Source organism: Alternaria arborescens (assembly GCF_004154835.1).
Source record: "Alternaria arborescens strain FERA 675 chromosome Unknown contig_12, whole genome shotgun sequence".
In the NCBI taxonomy this organism is placed as follows: Eukaryota; Fungi; Ascomycota; class Dothideomycetes; order Pleosporales; family Pleosporaceae; genus Alternaria; species Alternaria arborescens.
Window position 1 is genome coordinate 191,576 of NW_021167867.1, and position 20,117 is coordinate 211,692.

At 50.5% G+C, this 20,117-nt stretch overlaps 4 protein-coding genes across 4 annotated transcripts; 3 read left to right on the forward strand and 1 right to left on the reverse strand.

Moving 5' to 3' along the window:
• Nucleotides 1-231: 231 nt before the first annotated feature.
• On the forward strand, nucleotides 232-771 carry AA0111_g5847 (hypothetical protein; the record flags this gene model as incomplete). The annotated part of the gene is made up of 1 exon (XM_028652004.1): nucleotides 232-771. One exon carries the CDS (start codon nucleotides 232-234, stop codon nucleotides 769-771), a length of 540 nt encoding a protein of 179 aa, XP_028506622.1.
• A 7,450-nt stretch (nucleotides 772-8,221) lies between these two features.
• Nucleotides 8,222-10,174, forward strand: AA0111_g5848 (Bilirubin oxidase; the record flags this gene model as incomplete). The annotated part of the gene is made up of 5 exons (XM_028652005.1): nucleotides 8,222-8,460; nucleotides 8,509-8,666; nucleotides 8,720-9,250; nucleotides 9,298-9,907; nucleotides 9,961-10,174. 5 exons carry the CDS (start codon nucleotides 8,222-8,224, stop codon nucleotides 10,172-10,174), a joined length of 1,752 nt encoding a protein of 583 aa, XP_028506625.1.
• Nucleotides 10,175-12,118: 1,944 nt separating this feature from the next.
• On the reverse strand, nucleotides 12,119-13,458 carry AA0111_g5849 (hypothetical protein; the record flags this gene model as incomplete). The annotated part of the gene is made up of 2 exons (XM_028652006.1): nucleotides 12,119-13,146; nucleotides 13,197-13,458. The coding sequence occupies 2 exons, from the start codon at nucleotides 13,456-13,458 to the stop codon at nucleotides 12,119-12,121; spliced, it is 1,290 nt and encodes a 429-aa protein (XP_028506624.1).
• A 2,888-nt stretch (nucleotides 13,459-16,346) lies between these two features.
• Nucleotides 16,347-17,960, forward strand: AA0111_g5850 (hypothetical protein; the record flags this gene model as incomplete). The annotated part of the gene is made up of 1 exon (XM_028652008.1): nucleotides 16,347-17,960. The coding sequence occupies one exon, from the start codon at nucleotides 16,347-16,349 to the stop codon at nucleotides 17,958-17,960; it is 1,614 nt and encodes a 537-aa protein (XP_028506463.1).
• Between the last annotated feature and the right edge of the window lie 2,157 nt (nucleotides 17,961-20,117).

Consider the following 20,117-nt stretch of genomic DNA (forward strand, 5'->3'; position numbering starts at 1 on the left):
GCTCGGAAGCACGGTACTTTATCTTTCGATCATTTCCCTCCTCACATCATCTGAGGGGAATTCATATAGCAGCCTCCCCGGAGCCGCACCCTTTCACTTCCCAAGTACACACGAGGTTTCCTCGCCACACGTCATATGCGATCTCCGCCGACCTCGCCTTCCCTTTCGCGAGTCATCTTTAGATCTGATACCTCCCACCAAAACATGTCTTCTCGAACAGCGGACCGCAGCATGCCTGCTATCAGCTCGCCTCTCTCGCCCAGATCACAGCCTCTCGACATTCCCTCTCAGGCTAGACGTCGACCAGCAATGAACCCACGACAATCCAGCAGCACCGGGCCTGCTGCACATCTGAGGCTCCCTTCTCTGCCCCGCTTCCACCCAGCAAACTATGCCTCCTCGCAAGGCTCAAGTCAAGCAAACACACCCGTTGCTGGCCCTGACAGCCCTAACTCACCCGCGTCACCTCGATCAAGCAACAGACAGTACGAGGTCCAGAGACAGATGTACCTCTACCAGCAACAACTTCTCGCCAACACCAGCCGTCAAACTAGGGGCTTTGGACCAAAGCCGACCAGCCCTCGTCTAGAGCCTCTAGCCAGCCCTGGAGTAGTCACTCCATTGGAACTTGAAGAAGATGCCGGCGGCTACCTTACCGCTGGTGTAAGCCGAGCCGAGGCCGATCAGCACGTTGAGAAGTACATCCGTGAGGAAGCTCGTCGAAGAGGAGAGTACTCTCCTGGCCGGGCTACGTCTGTTGGTGGCAGTTGACTCACCGGCCAGCAACAAATACACAGCCGCCCAGTAACTGCTGCTCGGACACGACACCGAGAAAGGTAGTCACTTCTTCCTTTTTCCTTTTGTTATACATTCCCGGAGTCAGATTATCCCACGGCATGGAGCATGAACGGCGTTATTCATTACCATCAGAAACACGAAAACTAGCACTCGAATCGAACACAACATAGACGTAGACGGATGGAACGGTCGCTCTGGCAAACACGAACTCGCACATTCTTCTTCTTCAATCACCTCCAAGTGCTGGAGCGTGGCACCGGTCGCTTTTATCAAATACACAAATACGTTTTCCCCGATAGCATATACGTATAGCATCTCGCCTGTCCATAGCTTCACTGTAAGCGCTCCACCAGTGGTGTTGAGCTGGACAGATGACGGGTCTTTTTCTCATGTAGCTAGCAATTCAACTTAGTCATATCACATCATCTTACATCAAATCGTGCCAGTAGCCTTTTAGCCTAACAGGTCTCTGAAATTCCTCTGGAATGCTTACGCCTACGTCGTCATAAACATACCACAGCATCTACAACTCCGTCTCTCCTCTCAACACTGCCACCACATACCTCGTATCTTTCTCCGCTGTATCCAAATGGTACCACGCGAGGTGCCGACCTACCCGAACAGGACCTCCCCCATTCTTCGCCCCATTGAAAACCACCCCGTATCCAGCGCGGCCGCATTCGCTTTTCTGAAACACTCAGCTATGTACTAGTCGCCGAAAAGAGCGGGTGTGATGTGTGTTGTACGAGTCGCAACGTCCGCTAACGTGACTTTCCTGCCTCTCCGTGCTTTCCTAATGCATCCAGCACAAACAAATCATTCCCCACATCACTCCACGTTACTAACGTTGACCAACGCATATAGTGCGCCGTGCGAGCGGACCCTGAATCTTCTTCATTTTCCAACCCACTTTGCATACTTCGATGGACTACTGTAAGGCGTGTACGCTACGCTATGGCTGCAGTTGCACTCTCGCTTCGCCTACAGCGGCACTTACCATGCCTGAACAGACTGGCTGATCGCGATCAAATCATCAAAAGGAGAAAAAAAGCAGGTTTAGACGGGCCGTTGGCAGCATTTTTGATCATCGCCAACACACCACTGCCATCACCTGAGATTTTCTGATGGTGATCATTCGGCGTTGGCGTTCGCGTAAAACTGTCGAACAAAGAGGTATCCCTGGAGGATGGAAAGATCGACATATCTGAATTGTTGACGGCTATGTTAGAACGGAGATTTGCCAAGCTAATTACTCGCTGTGTGCTTGATAGCCCCGCAGCCGGTTGAAGGATCTTCATAACATGTTGCTAGATGAGGTGAAGTGTACCGGGTGGTGATCTTGGCTGAAAGTGGTGTTTGGGGGAGATGCTGGATAGAGAAGGGAACCGTCGATTGTCGAGTGTTGCGCATGTTTCTGGTTTCGCGGGAATGTGCATACACGTTGTGCATGGTTTTGGGTTGTTGTGATTTAGGGCGCTAGGTAGTTGTGCCGAACTCCACCAATACAGTGACAACTCGTATCCTTTGAATCACAAATTCGCAAATGTTGATAACAACAAAACTGATCCGAGTTTAGCTTGACAGCGCATGCTATTTTTGCGCAGCCCGCTCAAGATCTCAGAGGATTTCCAACAAGAAAACAGGGTCTTCCTTATCGCCGTGTTATTTCGTTTTTGGTTCGGCTTCCCTGCGTCTTTTGATGCGAGCGCCGTTGGTTGGTGTGGTGTGGTAGGTTTGTGCCCCGTGCCCCCTTCCTTCACGGATCTGAGATGCCGAATAAATGCCATGTGTGTGGGTCAAGAATTATGCAGGGATTCGGCATCGGCTGTTTGCGAGATTCCGGTCATCGATAATGTTGTGAAGAATGGATGAGTGGTGTGCGACGGTTGTAGCATCCTGATGGCGCATGCTGACGGACATGATGCAGGGTGTGCTGTACAGTATGTGTCTGCCGTGAGAACCAAGGGAATTTGGAGACTGAGAGGGTGGTGCAGACCTGATCTCTCACTCGTGGACCTTCGATAACGTTGTAGATCACATGTCTGCCGTTCATGGAGATCAGGAAAATCATATCAAATCGAATGTTCGAAGATTCCATTTTGTCCTTCGTGCGCCTTTAGTCAACGCTTGCATAGCACTGTTCTCCGTCTGTTGCGAGCCGTTCTATTACCCAGTCCTCTAGGTTCGGTTACAATGCAATGAGCAAGACGGCCCACCTCAAGCCTCTAAGCACGATTGGTGCTTTAGTATGTATAGTCAAGGTAATGATGAGATACCGGTGGTATTTTGTGAAGTCGCACATTACGGTATACCGTATGTCGTATCAACACTCGCCTCCACTTCATGAAGCGCTCGACATGCCGCGAAAGCCATTAGCGTAAGCTGTCCAATTCGACTCGCTGAACGGCTGTCAGCTGCTAGCATACAAACCTCGATGCACGTGGCCGTTGGCTTGCCGTTCTTTCACCGCTTACCTTACAAGCCACTTCTCACGCCATAACTTTGAGAACTTTGGTTCAAACCACAGCTAGCGTAGATGCATCGGCGGCATGACGACCCCCTTCGTCATGGCTCATCACGGCCCAGGGATCAGGTCGCCGTTGATTTCTCGTCTCACAAAAGTCAATTTCGATCATGGTGAAAGATCAGGTCCTCCTCACTCTGTATTCTGCACAATTTGTAAGCGAAACGTAATCCAGGAACGTCCAGGAACGGTGGAGATGTGTTTCAGGAACGCCAATTAGGTTCGCATGTGAAAAGGGCTGGAGATCGAGAAATCAAAATGACGATGAAGAGAAACTACGTCAGTGGCGGTTGGGCTGCCATCGCCGGGATTTGTACCACAAGCTAACTCCTTCTGGTTAGATATCCTCTGCGTTCCGCTGCTCTTTTGGGGACGGATACCTAGCAACACGAAAACACCATGTAAATATCTAGACTCGTTCAGGCGCAACAGTCCAGAAGCACGCTACGCTAGTGTACCGTCTATAACACGTTTTTCATGTCAAGCCACGGCTGCCTTATACTTGCCGAGGCATGCATCATACCAGGACGGCAGTGAATGTACATGACGACGAGGTGCCTTCGTATCCCCACATCAGAGCCGCACATGTTTAACCCCGCAACGCCGCGCTGGACTTTTGTGGAGGGTGTGGTCAATCCTCTCACCGACTTATCGCTGAATACTCCCATCGATTCACCACACTCAGTCCTCCGTGGCTTGGTCAAGTTAGGCGATGTGCAATCTACAATGCTGGTAGTAGAGCGGCTGGGCGTTGTCATTGCTGACGACGAAGGTCAGTCCAGTCCGACAATGAAACTCAAGTCCCTCTGAGCGTGACCGTGGAGTCTCAATCTACTCCCGGGTATATGGTACATGTCAAAAACAAGATACACAAAGCCTGCTCCTTAATGCTCACTCCTGGTGTAGTCAAATTAACATTTACGGCAACTTTTTTTCGTCTAAGTGCTTTGGGAAATACATGCATGCAACCACGGACACTGCCCATAAAGGGCAGGTATTGAAGCCAATCACCAGTCCCTCAGGGATGTGCAAGACTGCATGATCGAGGAATTCAAGCAAAATGCTAAGCCAGACGTTGGGTTGAGCTGACATGGCACCTTGTTCACCAGGATGAATTCAAGGTAGACTGCCCGATATCAGGTACTACTATGCTTACCGTCGTCATAAGAAAGCCCAGCCGCTGTTCGGTATGATGAACCCACGAATTTCGATCGCAGTATTACGTGAGGTCACATGTATCGTGACTCCACGATCGAGATCGCCAGGACTGATCAGCCGCCTCGGGCCTTTATATTCGGACCGTATGGACCCGCCCTGCACGAACGAGACATGGATGTTTGCGGCAACTACGCGTGAAATCAAGCTTCTCGTTTTTTTCCGGTCGGGAATAGTTTCCATTTGGTTATGAGGCCGACAGCAAGGCTTGCGTTCTCTTTGCAACGATTGCGTTGGATCCTTTACAGCCTCAAGACCAAGACCTAAGGCGACGCGCGTCGTAATCGCGGCAAGCTTGCTTGTTGCTCAGGCAGGGCTGCTCGATGTCGGTTGTGTCTCCACATGGAAGCTCATGGAGGGCATGCTGCAGATATGCGTACTGTGAACGATTATGAGGCATCGAGAGGAGACGCGGCAGCCGCGTGTGTGTGATGGCTGTGGCAAAGCACTTCAGTCAGCATTCGTCTGAATGAGGCTGACATGGATAGTAACGACCCAAAACAAGATAAGTGTCAATTCGAGCGCGAGGCACGGCGAACAGATGGCAACAAAGCACCTTGAGTGAGTGCGCAATATACCTCACCTAACCACAAATATGACTAACACACCTCTTCGATACTTACGCCAGGTATACCGCTGTGCTGTCAAAAAGAGAGGACAAATGATCAATGGGTACTCGAAGGTCGCCGTGTCCGTCGCTTGTTCAAGATCTCAGCTCCGTTGTCAGCGGACGCAGTTTCATCATGATACTGCTTATACAAGTTACGTAAACTCGGGAGCTTTTACTAGCTGGTTGAATTTCTATAGCAACATATCAATAAACAGATACCTTAGCTATCCTTTGTTGTTCACAGACACAACCAAAATATGGGTCGCAGAAGCCGCTGCAACCGGAAACGCAAGCAGGAAAACCTAGGTGACCCTTCCGCAAACTACGATAAGAATTATCTACACGACTATGATGGGGATTTGATGGACTTGAAAACCGTGGACTTTTTGGAGGCTATGCAGGTTATGGTGGGTATGACAGGTATGCACATTACTGAGATCTTGTTTTGAATAGTCTAGCCACAGATTAGGGTTGCGAAATGCACTCTTTGCCTTCCATTGATCAAGTTTGCAATTCAGTGTCTTGGTACTCATGTCTCGATCTGATAAGATGAAGCTACTAACCTCCAGGTCACCTAGTGTTCACCAACATCCGCCATTACTTACAAGTAGTCAGCTATTGTTTCTTGTAGACGATGACTTTGACTGAGCATACATTAAAGGGGAACTGTGATGAGGGCCAAAATTTGGCAACAGGGGTCCATGAGCATATGAACTATCGATCAAATCAAGGCACCAAATTGGACATAAGTCAAAGTTGACACAACGCATAGTACGATGTTCTCAGTAGCATTGCCGCACATCCTAAAGTCACTAATTTGTGGCATCATCATATAAACGCTGATAGCATGCATACTCTCTAACTGTTTCTCTTTCCATCAAATCGCAGTTCTACTGCAGGAGTCTGAACATTTTCTCTGATCATCGACTATCGTTACATACCACTGTCCAAAAGCCACCAATAATAACAATGGAAACTAAACCGACTCCGCAGGATATCATGAGCGACACTTACCAAGTCGGCCATCGCGACCCTTCCATAAAGGTCCATGGGCACACCACTGGGAAGACGAGAAAGATGATAACTTTATAGCGCAGTACTGGCTTCTAAAACAACCTGCTCCAGCTGGCAAGTTCCTCCTCGCCCCTATGCCGGAATGCGACGAAGCCCGTACATGCGGTCGTCAGTCCACCTTCCGTAGTGCTTTTGGTTTAAAGGAAGGGTACGAAATGGGATTTTCCCAAGGATTTGAAGACGGTCATGGCCTGGCAGAGATACGAGGTCAAACATGGGAAACAGGGTCTGGGTATGGCCTGTTTTTCGGCGGCCATGAAGATCACTTCGATGACTGAGATTAGTATGACAGATACGACGCCAACTTTCATGAAAGATGTGGCGCATTCAATGGTCACGATGGAGAGTATAACGAATACTATGGTAGAGGCTATGATGTAGAACATGACCAAGGCTATGGCGATTACTATCATAGAGGTCATGGATATTGATAGGCATGCTGATGAGAGTCATGATGATTACTTGTGAGGGAAACTTCTTGCGTACACTCTGGACTATAATTAACATCCGGTTTAAGATTCAGCAGACTCCAGCAGTGAATTCTCTATGCTTAATATTGCGTCTGATGCATGGAAATTATTCTGCCCAAGTACTTCCCATTCCAGAATAATACGTATCGCCCTCATGATTGGCCTGAATGTAGTAATGAAGCGACGAAGTGATCAGTCTATGGGTCAGAATGTCATCCGGATCGCCGATTGTTGACCTTTATTACGCATATCTCCGAATCGATGTACTGGTCAGTGGCTTTACAAGGGTGCGTGTTGTTGAGCTTGTCCGCGCTGTTGAATAAGCTCTTTAGAGGTCTCAACACAGGCAATAGCCGTGTTATCGCTTAGACCAATGCACCAACTCCGGAGATAATGGTGTGCGTTCACTACCGTGGCAACGTCCATCTCTGACGATCATGCGTTTTTTTATTCTCATGCTCGATTGCCGCTTCATAGATCACCTGCATCAGTCCGCGGTGGCAACTCCCGGATCCGTGTACAGAGAGTATGCTGTGCGACCCCACAAAACGCAGTATCCGAAGCCGTGTATCAACAAGCACGGCGTGAATGTGGCAGCCATAACATACCAGGAGATGCAAATGAATCAGGAGACCTCCTCCAGCCTCGTCATCATGTTAGCGCCCAGGTCATGTTCGAGAATAGATGCGAATCTGCTTTTTGTGGAAGTAAGAGCAACGGAGAACGCATAGCGCTGCTTAGCCCGCGCCACAGCATATAAAACCAGGTTGTTGAGGGCATGGGATAGCACGAGAGAGCGACTGACATTATAATCATAAGCCTTGTAAGAGTTAACCAAAGATAAGAGCACATATGCACAGGCAGTGCCAACGTCTCGCGCGCTGGAAGTAATCCGGTTACCCCAAGGAAAGCATGTGAAGTAAGGGGGAAGCGGAACCAAAGAAAGCATTAGTGCGGTCGTTTTGGGACTAGACGCCGTCTGCACGCGAGAAGGGTCCACGGATCATCACAGCTTGCCGTTCACAACATCAACTTACCCACCGCGCTAATTGTACAGCCGTCTTATCTATTGAGTGACCGAGAAAGCCACATGCTGATCTTCTCGCATCTACGTATGTTGATGCCGAAGATACTCATGTGCTCACCACATTCTTGTGGCGTACTGGTTGAAGATCCCCCTTGCCTTCCTTTTTCTTGGCTTCTATCAGCCAAAGCATGCATCTTCGATGGGGCGAACTCTCCGTGAACTTCCTTTCCCGAGATGGTGAATCATGTTTCTATTTCGGAGTCACTACATACGGATAAATGCACCTGGGAGTAAGCCACAAACGTCCTTGCGTCTGTCCTTCGTTCTGCCAGAGACGCAGGATCTATCAGCTGGCCATGTCTCATCGAACGGACTGGTCCTGATATACTACGTCAATGAAAACGACTAGTGTGGTTGCATGAGACGTGCTATCGTTCTCCCCTTAAAGCTTTCGAGATGCCGCGGAGGACGTGTCGTCAAGTTGGTAGGTTTTTCATCTCAATATGTTTTCTCCCTTTGTCACTCGTTCATTTCTTTTCGTTAGCTGTTTGACACACAGCATACATGCCACTCCTTTAGCCAGCGTGACTTTGTCATCTCTCATTGCACTCCTTAGCGAGACGAGCGTGCCACCATACGACACAATACCACCGAACAACGAATCGGAAAGATGGGACAGTCCAGAATACACATGGATCTTCCAGTATCCTCTACCTGTACCCCCAGTGAAGAAGTCGAAATTGTAAGTTAGGCAGTATCTTGAATATAGCTTAGCATTAACATGGGGTAGTACATATACCAATGAGACTACCGGTGCCATTATCGACTACTACGAGGTTGAAGTCAAGTCGGCCACGAAACAAATATACCCTAATCTACCAGCTACCTCTTTATACACATATGATGGGTTGTCACCAGGACCAACTTTCATGATGCAAAAAGGGCGAGGTAAGCTTCAAGCTGGTTTGGTTGATAGGGTCGATGCTGACAACGTTCTTCAGAGGCTGTGGTTCGCTTCACCAACAACAGTCCCACAAACTCATCTGTTCACGTCCATGGACAGTATAACCGCGCCCCTTTCGATGGCTGGGCTGCCGATTACGCTCATCCTGGCCAGTACAAGGATTATTATTATCCAAATGCACAGAATGCGCGATCCATCTGGTATCACGACCACACTGAGCGTCAAACTGGCGAGAATGTCTACATGGGTCTATACGGCTTCTATCTTTTAACGGACGAAGACGAACAAGCCCTCGACTTACCAACTGGCGATTACGATATCCCATTGGCCTTGAGTGCGAAACAATACGCCGCCGATGGCTCCCTTCTCTTCGATACACATAATAACACTGGACTTTGGGGCGATGTGATCCATGTGAACGGTCAGCCTTGGCCGTACATGAACGTTGAGCCGTGTAAATATCGCTTCCGCGTCCTTGATGGTTCCGTCAGTCGTTCCTACAATCTATACTTACAAGACGATGAAACTGAAGAGTCTTTGAGTTTCGACATGATCGGCTCGGATGGTGGTATGTGTGTTTGACCGCCTTTTGGGGTTTCTTTAACATATTGTCAGGACTGTTCTCTCATCCAGTAAACACGAGGAGCTTCGCGATCGCTGAAGGCGAACGCTACGAGATGGTCGTCGACTTCGCCAACTACAAGGGCAAGAACATTACAATGCTCAACGAACGTGGGATGGCGGGCAATCTTGATTATGCTGCAACCGATCGTGTCATGCGATTCGTAGTCAGTGACACTGCAGCCGATAGCACCAACAACGACCCCGTGCCGTCTGACCTTCGCTACATTCCTCCACCACCACAAACCAACGTCACTAAGAATTTCACTTTCTCTCGAATTGATGGCGAGTGGCTCGTCAACGGAGTTGGTTGGGAGGATATCGAGAACCGAATCTTGACAAGACCTGTTTTAGGCAAGGACGAGATTTGGGAATTGAGACACGGAGGTGGAAATGCCTCGCATCCTGTTCATATCCACCTCGTTGATTTCCAGGTGCTTTCTCGCACTGGCGGCCGTAACAATGTGATGCCATACGAGGCAGCGGGTGAAAAGGATGTCGTTTGGATGGCCCCTGGTGAATCTGTCCGTGTTGTGGCTAGGTACGCACCATGGGAGGGTGTCTACATGTTCCATTGTCACAACCTTATCCATGAAGACTATGAGTAAGTCTTTTCACGATTGTCATCTCATTGCTTTAGATACTAACAAAAAGTAGCATGATGGTTGCGTTCAACGTCACGAACCTCGAAAAATGGGGCTACGATAATACTACGGTTTTCATAGATCCTATGGAGCCAGAATTCCGACCGAAGAACATTGACACCGCGGATTACACGGAAGAGGCTATACGCAGCAAGCTAGACTGGTTCTACAGCCTCAATGCCTACAACGAGCGCTCTGAGCAAGAATTTGAAGAGGACCGTGCCTAATAAAGATATGATGGTTCTCTTATCATCATTCATTTTTCATCATATATCAATATTACTTGCTCTGCATAATTTACTGATACACTCTGGACCTGAAAGTGTTGAGGTCAGTCTTCAAGCTAATGCATGTCATCAAGACATAGGTGGGTAGGTAGTGTATGCCATACCACCAACGAAATACGAAGCAAGTGATCAACCACGCGAGATAACTACCATGGTTCATACGAACATCCGCAAAGATCTTTGTCTCAACCGAGAGAGTACACAAAATGTGTTCATCTCGTTACGACCGTCAATCTCGTACTGAATTCTCCCACGCCATACGGACTTCGTACCCCATCACACGTACGTCGAAAGCCAAACGAAGCATCGGCGTTAAGCATTAGCGACCGCTCATCTGCATATCTCAACTGCAGGGATCAGTATGCCTATTGCAGCAGGTCGAACAGCCTGCGGCCTGGCTTCATTACGGTTCCGCCGAGACAACGCCTCTTCCAGCGGGGAAGCGGAAATCTGCTCACCTGCTAGAAGGAGAATGCGAAAGAGACAGGATATTCAGTATCAGACATCGCTGTCCACCAGGGTCCTAGTCTCATGTAAATCAGCCATTCCCAAACTTGCATGCTCCAATGGACGAGCAAGGCCGTCCCCGTCACCAACACCTAGCATAGCCCGCCAGGCCACCCCAGATAATCAGCCGTTGGAATACGACTCGCGGGGTCCGGGGCCGCCTGTGTTGTGCCATGACTCATGCAACGAGTGCAGACTTGTCAGTGTCGTGTCTTCGGGCAAATCTTGAGAGTTTAGAAACAGACGTGTCGATGGTTTCAGGATTGTTTCCGACATCTTCCATTCCGTCCAAATGATAAGATTGCGCGGACGGGTGGGTTGTTTGGTCAACCGCGTGCCTTAGGGTCCACATAGAGACCCATATTGCAACGTCGCCTGGTGATTGATTCGAACCATGTGCAGGCTACTATGCGGTGCCGCGGGTAGATGTGTTATCCGTGCCGAGAAAGATGGTGCACGAGTGCGATGTGCCGTAACGTCGTGTCAGTAGGTACGCTATAGTGGAGCCAGAGTAGGAAATCGTGATGAAAGGTGCGACAAGACCTTCGTAACTTCCTCTTACAGATGCGGAAACCGTTCCGCCAGAATGGAAACACCTATCACGATCGATCCTCTTACAATACTCCTCTCAACCCACCCACCCACAATTAACCTCCCATGGCCGCGAAAGCCACAATCCTTAATCTCACAGCCCACATATTGCACCTCACACAACGTTGATCGCGATCCCATCGGCAATGGTATTCTCGGCCATTCTCGTAGCTTAGGTGTGGGCTGACATGATGGATGGTGTGGTTGGCCGTCGTAATCGTAAGTGCTGTTGGCCGCACTAAACCGGCGACTTATGAGCTTCTCGGCCCGACTAAGGCGGTTCGCAACACAAGCTTCGCGGTGTTGTGTGCCGCGTACAAAGTAGTGTCGCCTGGGAAATGCCGGGTAACGCGGCGTGAGTACTTTCGTCATCTCAAGTGTGAATGATCAGGATCGGAAGTTGCCGCACGCGCTGGTACGGGTATGATGTGTCGACGTGAGGCATTTCGAGGCGAGGAGACGGCCTGAATATGGCCGGATCGATTTGGTCAATGATGCAGACGTCAGTAGTTAGCCAGAGTAGTGGTAGTGGTAGTTCACGTTTCAATGTGTTGGTCTTCATTAATCTGAGAAAGAACAATGGAAAATTGTAAATGATGTGACAAGGCTAGTATGCCTGCCTGGTATCATGTGTTGTGTTTGTATCTACCATTTCGTGATCTAGCTAAGTGTCTATGATCTATGGCCATTATTGCCAGCGATATAATGAAATCAAATGAGGTAATACCCATGCGCCATGCTATGCAGAAAACCAACAGAAGGGAAAGAAGGAAAAGAAGATCCTTCTTACTGCTCAAGCACACCAGTGTTCATCATGCTCTCCCTTAGAGCCTTTTTGTACTCGCGCTCCATACCATGCTTTACAGCTTCGAGGACATTTTGCACAATAGCCTTGGGCTCAAAGCGAGGAGTAGTACCGCGTTGGTAGACGCCTGTCTCTACCAGTATGGAGTACCAGTTTGCTGAGTCGGTGTGCGCGTTATACTCGTTGGTGCCCCTGATGTCCGACTCGGGTGTGTCACCTACAAAGTAGACGGTTGAAGGAGCGGAGTTGATGCCATGAGTGTCCCTTCGCCACTCCTTGAGAAGACGAGTGGCAAACTCGAAAGTGCCGATTTGAGGTTTGCCGAATGCGGTAGTCTTAAGCTCTCGGCCAGTGACTGCCTTGAACATAGCCTCAAGTGAAACACGGAGGGCACCCATACCAATGCGGGTAAGGTCGTGCGAAGCACTCCAAACAACATCGTTGTGCGAGAAAAAGACCGGTGGACCCTCGTCGAAGTTGGCGGATCGGGTTCCAAGACGACCTTTCTTTGACATCAACAGATCCAAGATGATCTGCTGATCAGACGCCCAATCGCGAGAATCGGCGAAGACGAAGATCGCCTCGATCTCGACTTCAGCGAAGTTTCGCGCTCGTGAGTTCTTGTACTCTTCCTCTGTGAGTTTGCGGAAGGGTGTAGTGTCCTGATTGTCTTTGATGATATCTCCTGGGGTAACGACATCCTTGAAGCCATAGCCCTCAGCCACGATACGGCACTTCTCGCCCTCGCCTCCGACAACGAGGACAGTGTTGTACTTCTCTGCCATCTCCCTCATGGGAGTGTGTCCGCAGATGAATTGACCAGGTGATACTTCGATTTCCATTTGCTTGCTGAGCTGTACGCAGCGCTCGGCTTCAGTCTTTCCACCACCGTTGGTGACAAAGATGTATGGCACTACGATACCGTATTCATTCTCACCATTGAGCATTTTCATGGCTTCAACAGCTTCTGGAATAGGTCGACCACCTCGGATGAGGACACCGTCAATATCTGAGCTATATTAGAGTAAATTCACTTTGAACTAATGGAGTTCGACTTACCAAAAGCGAAAGCATACTTGTCCGTGACTGAAGTTTCGGGAGGAGTATAACCAGGCGACCCAGGAGTCGCGGCGGAGTCAAGGTGATGTCTGGCAGTCTCGAAAGCGCTGGCAATCTCCGATGCTTTTGACGGAGCCATGAGATGTTGTGGGGGTACGACGACCGTTGGACCCATTGTGATGTTCTCGCGGGTGGCTTCACTGGAAGATAGGCGTCGAGGGTTTCCCGTCGAGGGAGGGACTGCAAGAGAAGGCGCCGACATTGTTAAGGATGATATGAAGACTGATCTTCCAACGGAGAGTCTTGCAACTTGTGTTGTTTGCTGCGAATGAAGGAGTTTGGAGTCTGGTTTGATGAAATCTCAGAACGCTGGAATTCTGGTAGCCTTTATAGTATACGAGCCCGGTAGATAGGTCGAGACTTCAGGTAACCCCTCAAAAGAAGCGGAGAGAACTGTGGGTATGTGGGTATGTGGATATGTGGAGGTGGATATAATGATAGATGGTTGGTTTGTACGAAGAATACCGAGACATTTATACCGAAGACATACAGTAGTCCTTACTTCGCCCCCCCTACATTACTCAAACACGTACTGCAAGTATAGCGGCAAGGTACAATGCACTTCTACGTCGATGTGCCGGACCTTGAGCGATAAGGGTATGGCTCGGGATTCTGTTGGATGGCATTGCGTAGATCGATGGCGTCACTCGGTCAGATCCAGAACAAGGGACACATTTGCGACACCAAACGCGATACTAATCGATAGCGGTAGAGAGTGCCCAGGCGTGCGCTTCCGCCATGGAGTGAGAGATTGTGGCATGTTTCTCGATTCCCATTCGACACGTAGTCCGGTAATGTTGCAATAAGAGTGGGTATGACAGTCACGGTACAGGGTCTCCTGCATCTCTGGCGGTCTCGGATTATTGCTGTCCCATGCGCGCCATGTGGTAGACGGCCGCGGCTGGTGTTGCTGTGGAACGGTGTTGCAGAGTTTTGAGGCCATCTGCGCTAGTGATGTCATTTATGATTAGCTCGCATATCGCTTCGGCGCCTTAGGATAGCTATTCGAATCGGCTGGAGGCGCCCGCAAATGAACAGCCTCAGGGACTCAGGGCAGGTCTTGGTGATGAGTCCCTGTTGAAGCTTACCACCACCTCCGATCGACAGCTCCTCGTTTCCGGCGAGAACAAGCCGGCCGACAGTTCTCGCCAAGTATCGGAAGCTAGATGAGGCAACTTGAGCCTCAAACGTAGGCTATTTCGGCAGACATGCCAATCCGTCTTAGCCTCTTAGCATTTGTCTACCGTTACCACATGTAAGACAGATTGTGGCCAGTCGACTGAACATGCTCACCTCGACAGAAACGAAACACGTCTGCGATACTATAGGTGGGGTCCTTATCGCTGCCTTTCACATGTCGAATGTAACAACCGATGCACCATCGTTCCGATTGTAGGCGCGTGCATTGAGCGATATCTACGCAGCTTACATGGAGTGGGTCGCCAGTAGAACCAGTACCCACAACAAGAGTCTCAGGCCATGGCGCTTGACGTAACTGTACATGAAGGTACACCGCAACTGGCGGCGCAGCTGCAGTAAGGGCTACGGCAGCATGTATGCCATCATTTCGCATTATAGGGTCAGGCTGCAAGCGTGGACATGGGCTGGCAGGTGTTGCGCCATAAACAAACCTAATATCCATTTTCCAAAACCTTCGGGAAGGACGATCGAACGACTGCGAATGGCGGGTGGAAGTAAATTGAGGCATTTGAGCGAAAATGCGACACCGATGCCTGGTCAGTTAGGAAGAATGCACCCAATGACCAGTCAACTCGCGGACCCTGTGTACATGGGCGCTTTCAGATGCCGCAGGACCCGTTCAGGACCGGACTCCACGCTGCAAGAAGCAATGATCTGATGCAGCTGCCGAGAAGACAGCGCCATGTACGGAGCACACTTATTGCGACCGGTGTTTAGGCTTGGAATTGAAGAGACGGATAAATGGAGTATGGTTGGGAACGGTGGTGGATCTGGTATGGGGTTGTGGTTGTCAACCCCATTCTTCTCCACGTCTCCACGATTTCCCCAGGTGTGACCCCAAAGTTTGAGTTGTGGATAGCTCTAAAATCGGTCCTACAGAGCTCATGGACTTCGCATATCCTGCTATATTCGTGGATTATGGTGTAGCAACGTGATGCATCCTTCAAGTGACCGTCCCCACACCCTATGGCCATGAGTTAAAGATTTCCCACACCCACGGGGATCCCGTCGCAGGGTCTCGGTACCTCTCCGGCGCTCCACTATTCTTGCGGAGGGAAGTGATGGAGGCGCCGATCGACCAAACGATTTGGACCCTTTCATCTGTTCTTGTTTTTCCGCCGGCAAGACAGATCCGAGCATGAGTCGTGGAGGACGCTCGTTGAGTAGTAACCGAGGAAGATGGGTCAGCCAGCGCTGTGGAGGGTCGAGTGCACAATACGAGGTGTGGAGTGCTGCAGTTGTGTCCCAACCTTAGGGCTTGGTCGGACGGAGAGGAAAGAGACGTAGCTGGGGAAGGAGCTGCCCATATTCAGCAGGCAAGCGCATGCCGCAGCTTCGATCAGCATCCACTGCCTTCCAATTGCCTCTTCTCGCATGATTCTCCTTCAACCCGTGCAGTTATAGAACAGTGCCGACATGCTATGCACATGAACTGGACAGGCGGCTCGCTGCAGCGCACCAAGAAAGCCAACGCAGGCGTGCTCCAACAGCAGAAAGCGTACTTTGCTAAGGCGCGCACACAGCTACAAAATGCTACTGACTCACATGTCGCTCCTCTCCGACCGAACCATCTAATAGATAACGATAAACCCGATATTTGGAACTTAGTTCCGCTTGGCTCAGGCTCAGTGCGGTGGCCTACAGGACATACAGCGAAGCGTCCAAGTGAGAGAACGCAGCGTGAGCCCACGCCAGACAAGAGACGATTGACAAGAACGTCATATGAAAGGCATTCAAAAAATCTTTTGCGTCGTCCTCCTTCGAACTCGAATGCAAAAGTTCGCATCCATAGAGGCATTAGTGGTGACTTGCTGCTCACTTGCTGGGGCCACGTGAAGATGGACTAACAACCCAACAGACTTGCATGACGGGAAACACAGGGCCCCAGAGATGGAAATGGACCTCCAGTGGCTTGAAGCTAACAGGAAGAGGCTTTTAACACAGCAAGATTGGGTCGGCATTGACCCAGCGAAACCGGTCAGCCTACGGTTCCAATCAAGCAGGGAGAAGAGCAGAATCGGCAAGCGTAGGAGAACGAAAAAAGGACACAGCGCAGCTCCAAGACAGAGGGACAATGAAGAATTCAGGGATAAAGACCTTGAACTTGCAAACGACAACTTTTCCCGCATGCTCAGAGGAAGTGATCCACACCAAAATGTCGACAATATGCGAATCCGGATTGGTACAGATGCAATGACAAGCATTTACTCTACACAGCTGAACCAACATGCGCAGTCGCATGCTTCCTCTGAGCTAATGCTCTTCGACCAGGAAGGACCTCTTGCACAGCAACGCTCAGAGAAGCCACTTGTTAATCTTCAGTTTCATGCAGCAACTAGTGCTTCTGAGCAAGCTCGTGTTAATTCCCGTGCGCCGTCGACCGGTGAGCAGCCTCAGTGCTGTAGTATTGCTCGGCACAACGTAGCTAGTCTATCTTCAGGTGCTTCTGAGCAAGGGGGCATTATCGGTGATCAGCTTGGACTGCAGTGTCGACCCACGACAATAACCTCGCGGCAGACCGGAAGCTTTACACATGAATTTCGACTTACACATCATGTGCATAGCGGTGAGCGCGCTTTCGGTCTCGCCTTCAGCGGCTCCAACTCTGCTGCAGGTAGCCATAGTCGTACTGCATCGGACGACTACCAGATCGGTGAGACACAGCCTTTTTGCAATCCAGACCTGGCGCTCCCGTCCAAGACGGAACATATGCATCAGGTCGATATTGATATGGAGCATCCTGTCAATGTTGAGATTTCGGCAGGCCACGCAATCGTCGATGAAGGACCCTGGAAGACGTGTCTCGCAATTTCCGATGATTCAAGCCACTCCGATACAGCCAGAAGCAGTTTCTTGCATGATCACCCCACCACGAAACAGGACAATGAAGCTGCAACGAACTGGTCACAACAGGCCACTCACGGTCAGGGTAATCAGAGCTGCGTCAGCTCGTCCTCAACTTCCGCCTCTTTGCCTTCCTTGACGAGGCTTATTAGAGAACCAATACTGACGCATCCCTCTGGCGTGACCGCCATTCGTCGAAAGGAACCGATGACCACCGCTTTGCGAAGTCTGGACGAGGACGAGAAGAATTGGCGGGCATTTGTGTTCCAGAGTGATGATAAACTCTCGTTGCCAGGAATGCAGGACCATGCATGCAAAACATCTCCACTGATTTCAAGGTGCTCTGAAAATGCATCTTCAGAGTATCTGCCAATATCCCGCGCAGTCAACTCTGTCAGCCCCATAGTGTACGAGTATGGATCAGAACTTGCTTCTGACGCGGGCTACGACGCCCCAGATCCAAGAAGCTTTGCGCCACCATTAAGATCCCGTAACGCCAGTCCACTACTCTTCGGCGGATTTGTTGAGAGATTGACTCAAAGTGAACAGGGCGACGAGATGTTAGAGCGCAAAGTTCCCGACAAGCAGTGGGTGACCCATGCATCTCTACAGAACAACGCATCTTCAGGTCTCACCTCATCCAAGGTTCTAGTAACATAACAACGTCTCGCATCTTGAAGTTACATGCATTTGCACAAGAACCAGCGAGGGCGAGCGGACCCATATTGAGTCGAAATTTCAAAGGGTCTTCTTCTGGCTGCGATATCCCAACAAGCCGTGATGGGGGCACTCCACCTCGTCGATCCTGACAACCGTTGACAGGGTACATGCTAGAAGGGTGGCTCACTGCGAACGCGGGATACCTGAGGCTGAGATTTGATCGAGGTTTCGGCTCTTCTTGTAACACAGTTTCGCCTTTTCTTGCCTATCGATATGGCATTGCAGTACCGTGGTAGGCTAAGTAAACGGCGTACAACCTACTGCCATCAGCGAATCAGACATTTTTATGGGGCTTACAGATTCTCATTGGCGCAAGTTGTACAAGATGCGCAGTTCAAGCTACAGTCCGAGTCGCACAGCTCGTACGCAGAATAAGATTCTGATCGCCCACGTTGATCAAACTGTGAACGGCATTGCAGCACGACTGGAGCCGCAGACAGCCAGAAAGGCTCAATGCAGAAGCTTAATGCAGAAGCACACATAAAGACAGCGACAGAATAGGTGCAGGCATGACGCCTTCGTACGGGGTGATGGGTACATGCATGTCATCGATTGCAAATGTTTCGAGCGTGGCTCAGAGCAGGCGGGGCTACGTGCAGCGCTATTTCGGGTGAGCCCTATGAGTTTGTGACAACACAGTGCAGGCCATCCCTACTTAGCAAACGGCAATCACTGACAACGGCGAGCCTACCGAATATGCGCCCGATGAGCTACGAAAGGACGCTGACGCCCAAGGGCCGAATGCGGCGCTGGAGACACAGTCAAGGCATGAGACAGGTCGCTTAGAATACAGCAGCAACAAAGAAACGATTGGACAAAGCGCGACGATGAACAAAGATGCATCACACCGCCAGCAAGTCACATGGACATTGGGATGAGCTGGAAAAGTCCGGCACGTTGGCACTACGGTTGATGTGCGGGGGCGCGGTGGTATGATTGGCAAGTGGCTGTCAGGGGCAGGAATCCTTCCTTCTCGAAGGCATGGAAACTTTGGAGCACAGCCATGGAACAATCACGCGACTCGCAGTGGGCAGGGCGATGCGGATACGAGCATTGGGCGTACAGCATTGTCGCGCCATTCTGTGTGAAAAAGCGGTACGTGCTGTAATTGTGAAGCAGCCGAGTCGGCTGCAGCAAATTGAGGGGCCAGCGGAAACTTAGAGCGAGTCGAGGGCGGATCCCTGACTTTGCGCCGTCACGACCGTCAGAAGCCGCCTATGATGATGGTACCGTTCTGCCGGCTTCGCACTTGGGTTTCACTTGCCCGCGCGCCACGTGTGAGACGATGCGATGCGATGGGGGCTGTCACCGCCACACATGGGGCGCCTGCTCGATGTATGCGACTCGCTGGATGGGCACGTTTGATGTCCGTCTGCCACAACTGCGACTCAGCGAGTGAAGTGAGTGAGCGAGCAAGATGCAGTATACGCTTGCTGCTTCGTGTTACTCGGACACACCGTATTGTCGCGCGAGACCAGTCAGAAACTAGCAGCACCGCGTGCAGTCGGCAATGCGGATACCATGTAGCAAACATGACGACCTGTGGTATAGCCAATGCTACCAAGCTGGCCTGTACTCGTCAAGGTTTCGCAACAGGGCCGTCGCACAACCAGCGCAATAGGACCGGTGAGTCAACGAATTGATCGACGACAACGAACCGAACAATATCAGGGCCTTTGAAGTTGCTTCTGCTTGCGAGCCAGCCTTGCATCCCCTCGCCGGAAGGCACGGCATGGCCATGATAGGCCTGATGTAGTGCAACCGGCGATTGACAAACGGCAGGGCAGTGCATGTCCTGTTCTTGTTCACTGTCCCAGCATATGCTTCCTCAGTGCTTCCACTGCCTTCCTGGATGCCTGAAAATCATCAGGCCAGGACAGCGACGGCTCAGTATGCCTGGACTATGATTGGCGGACCCCGTAGTATATCCATGGGCTGCGTCATACAGGACACCGTTGCTCAGTGGGGCCTTAACCAGCGTCGCGGCTCTCGTTGTCCAGCGCTAGCACAGGAGACAAACAGGGAAGTGCCTTCGGAGCCCGAATTGAGCGGAGGCGGATGGAAGCCCGAATGACTAGGAGTCAAGGGATAATCGTG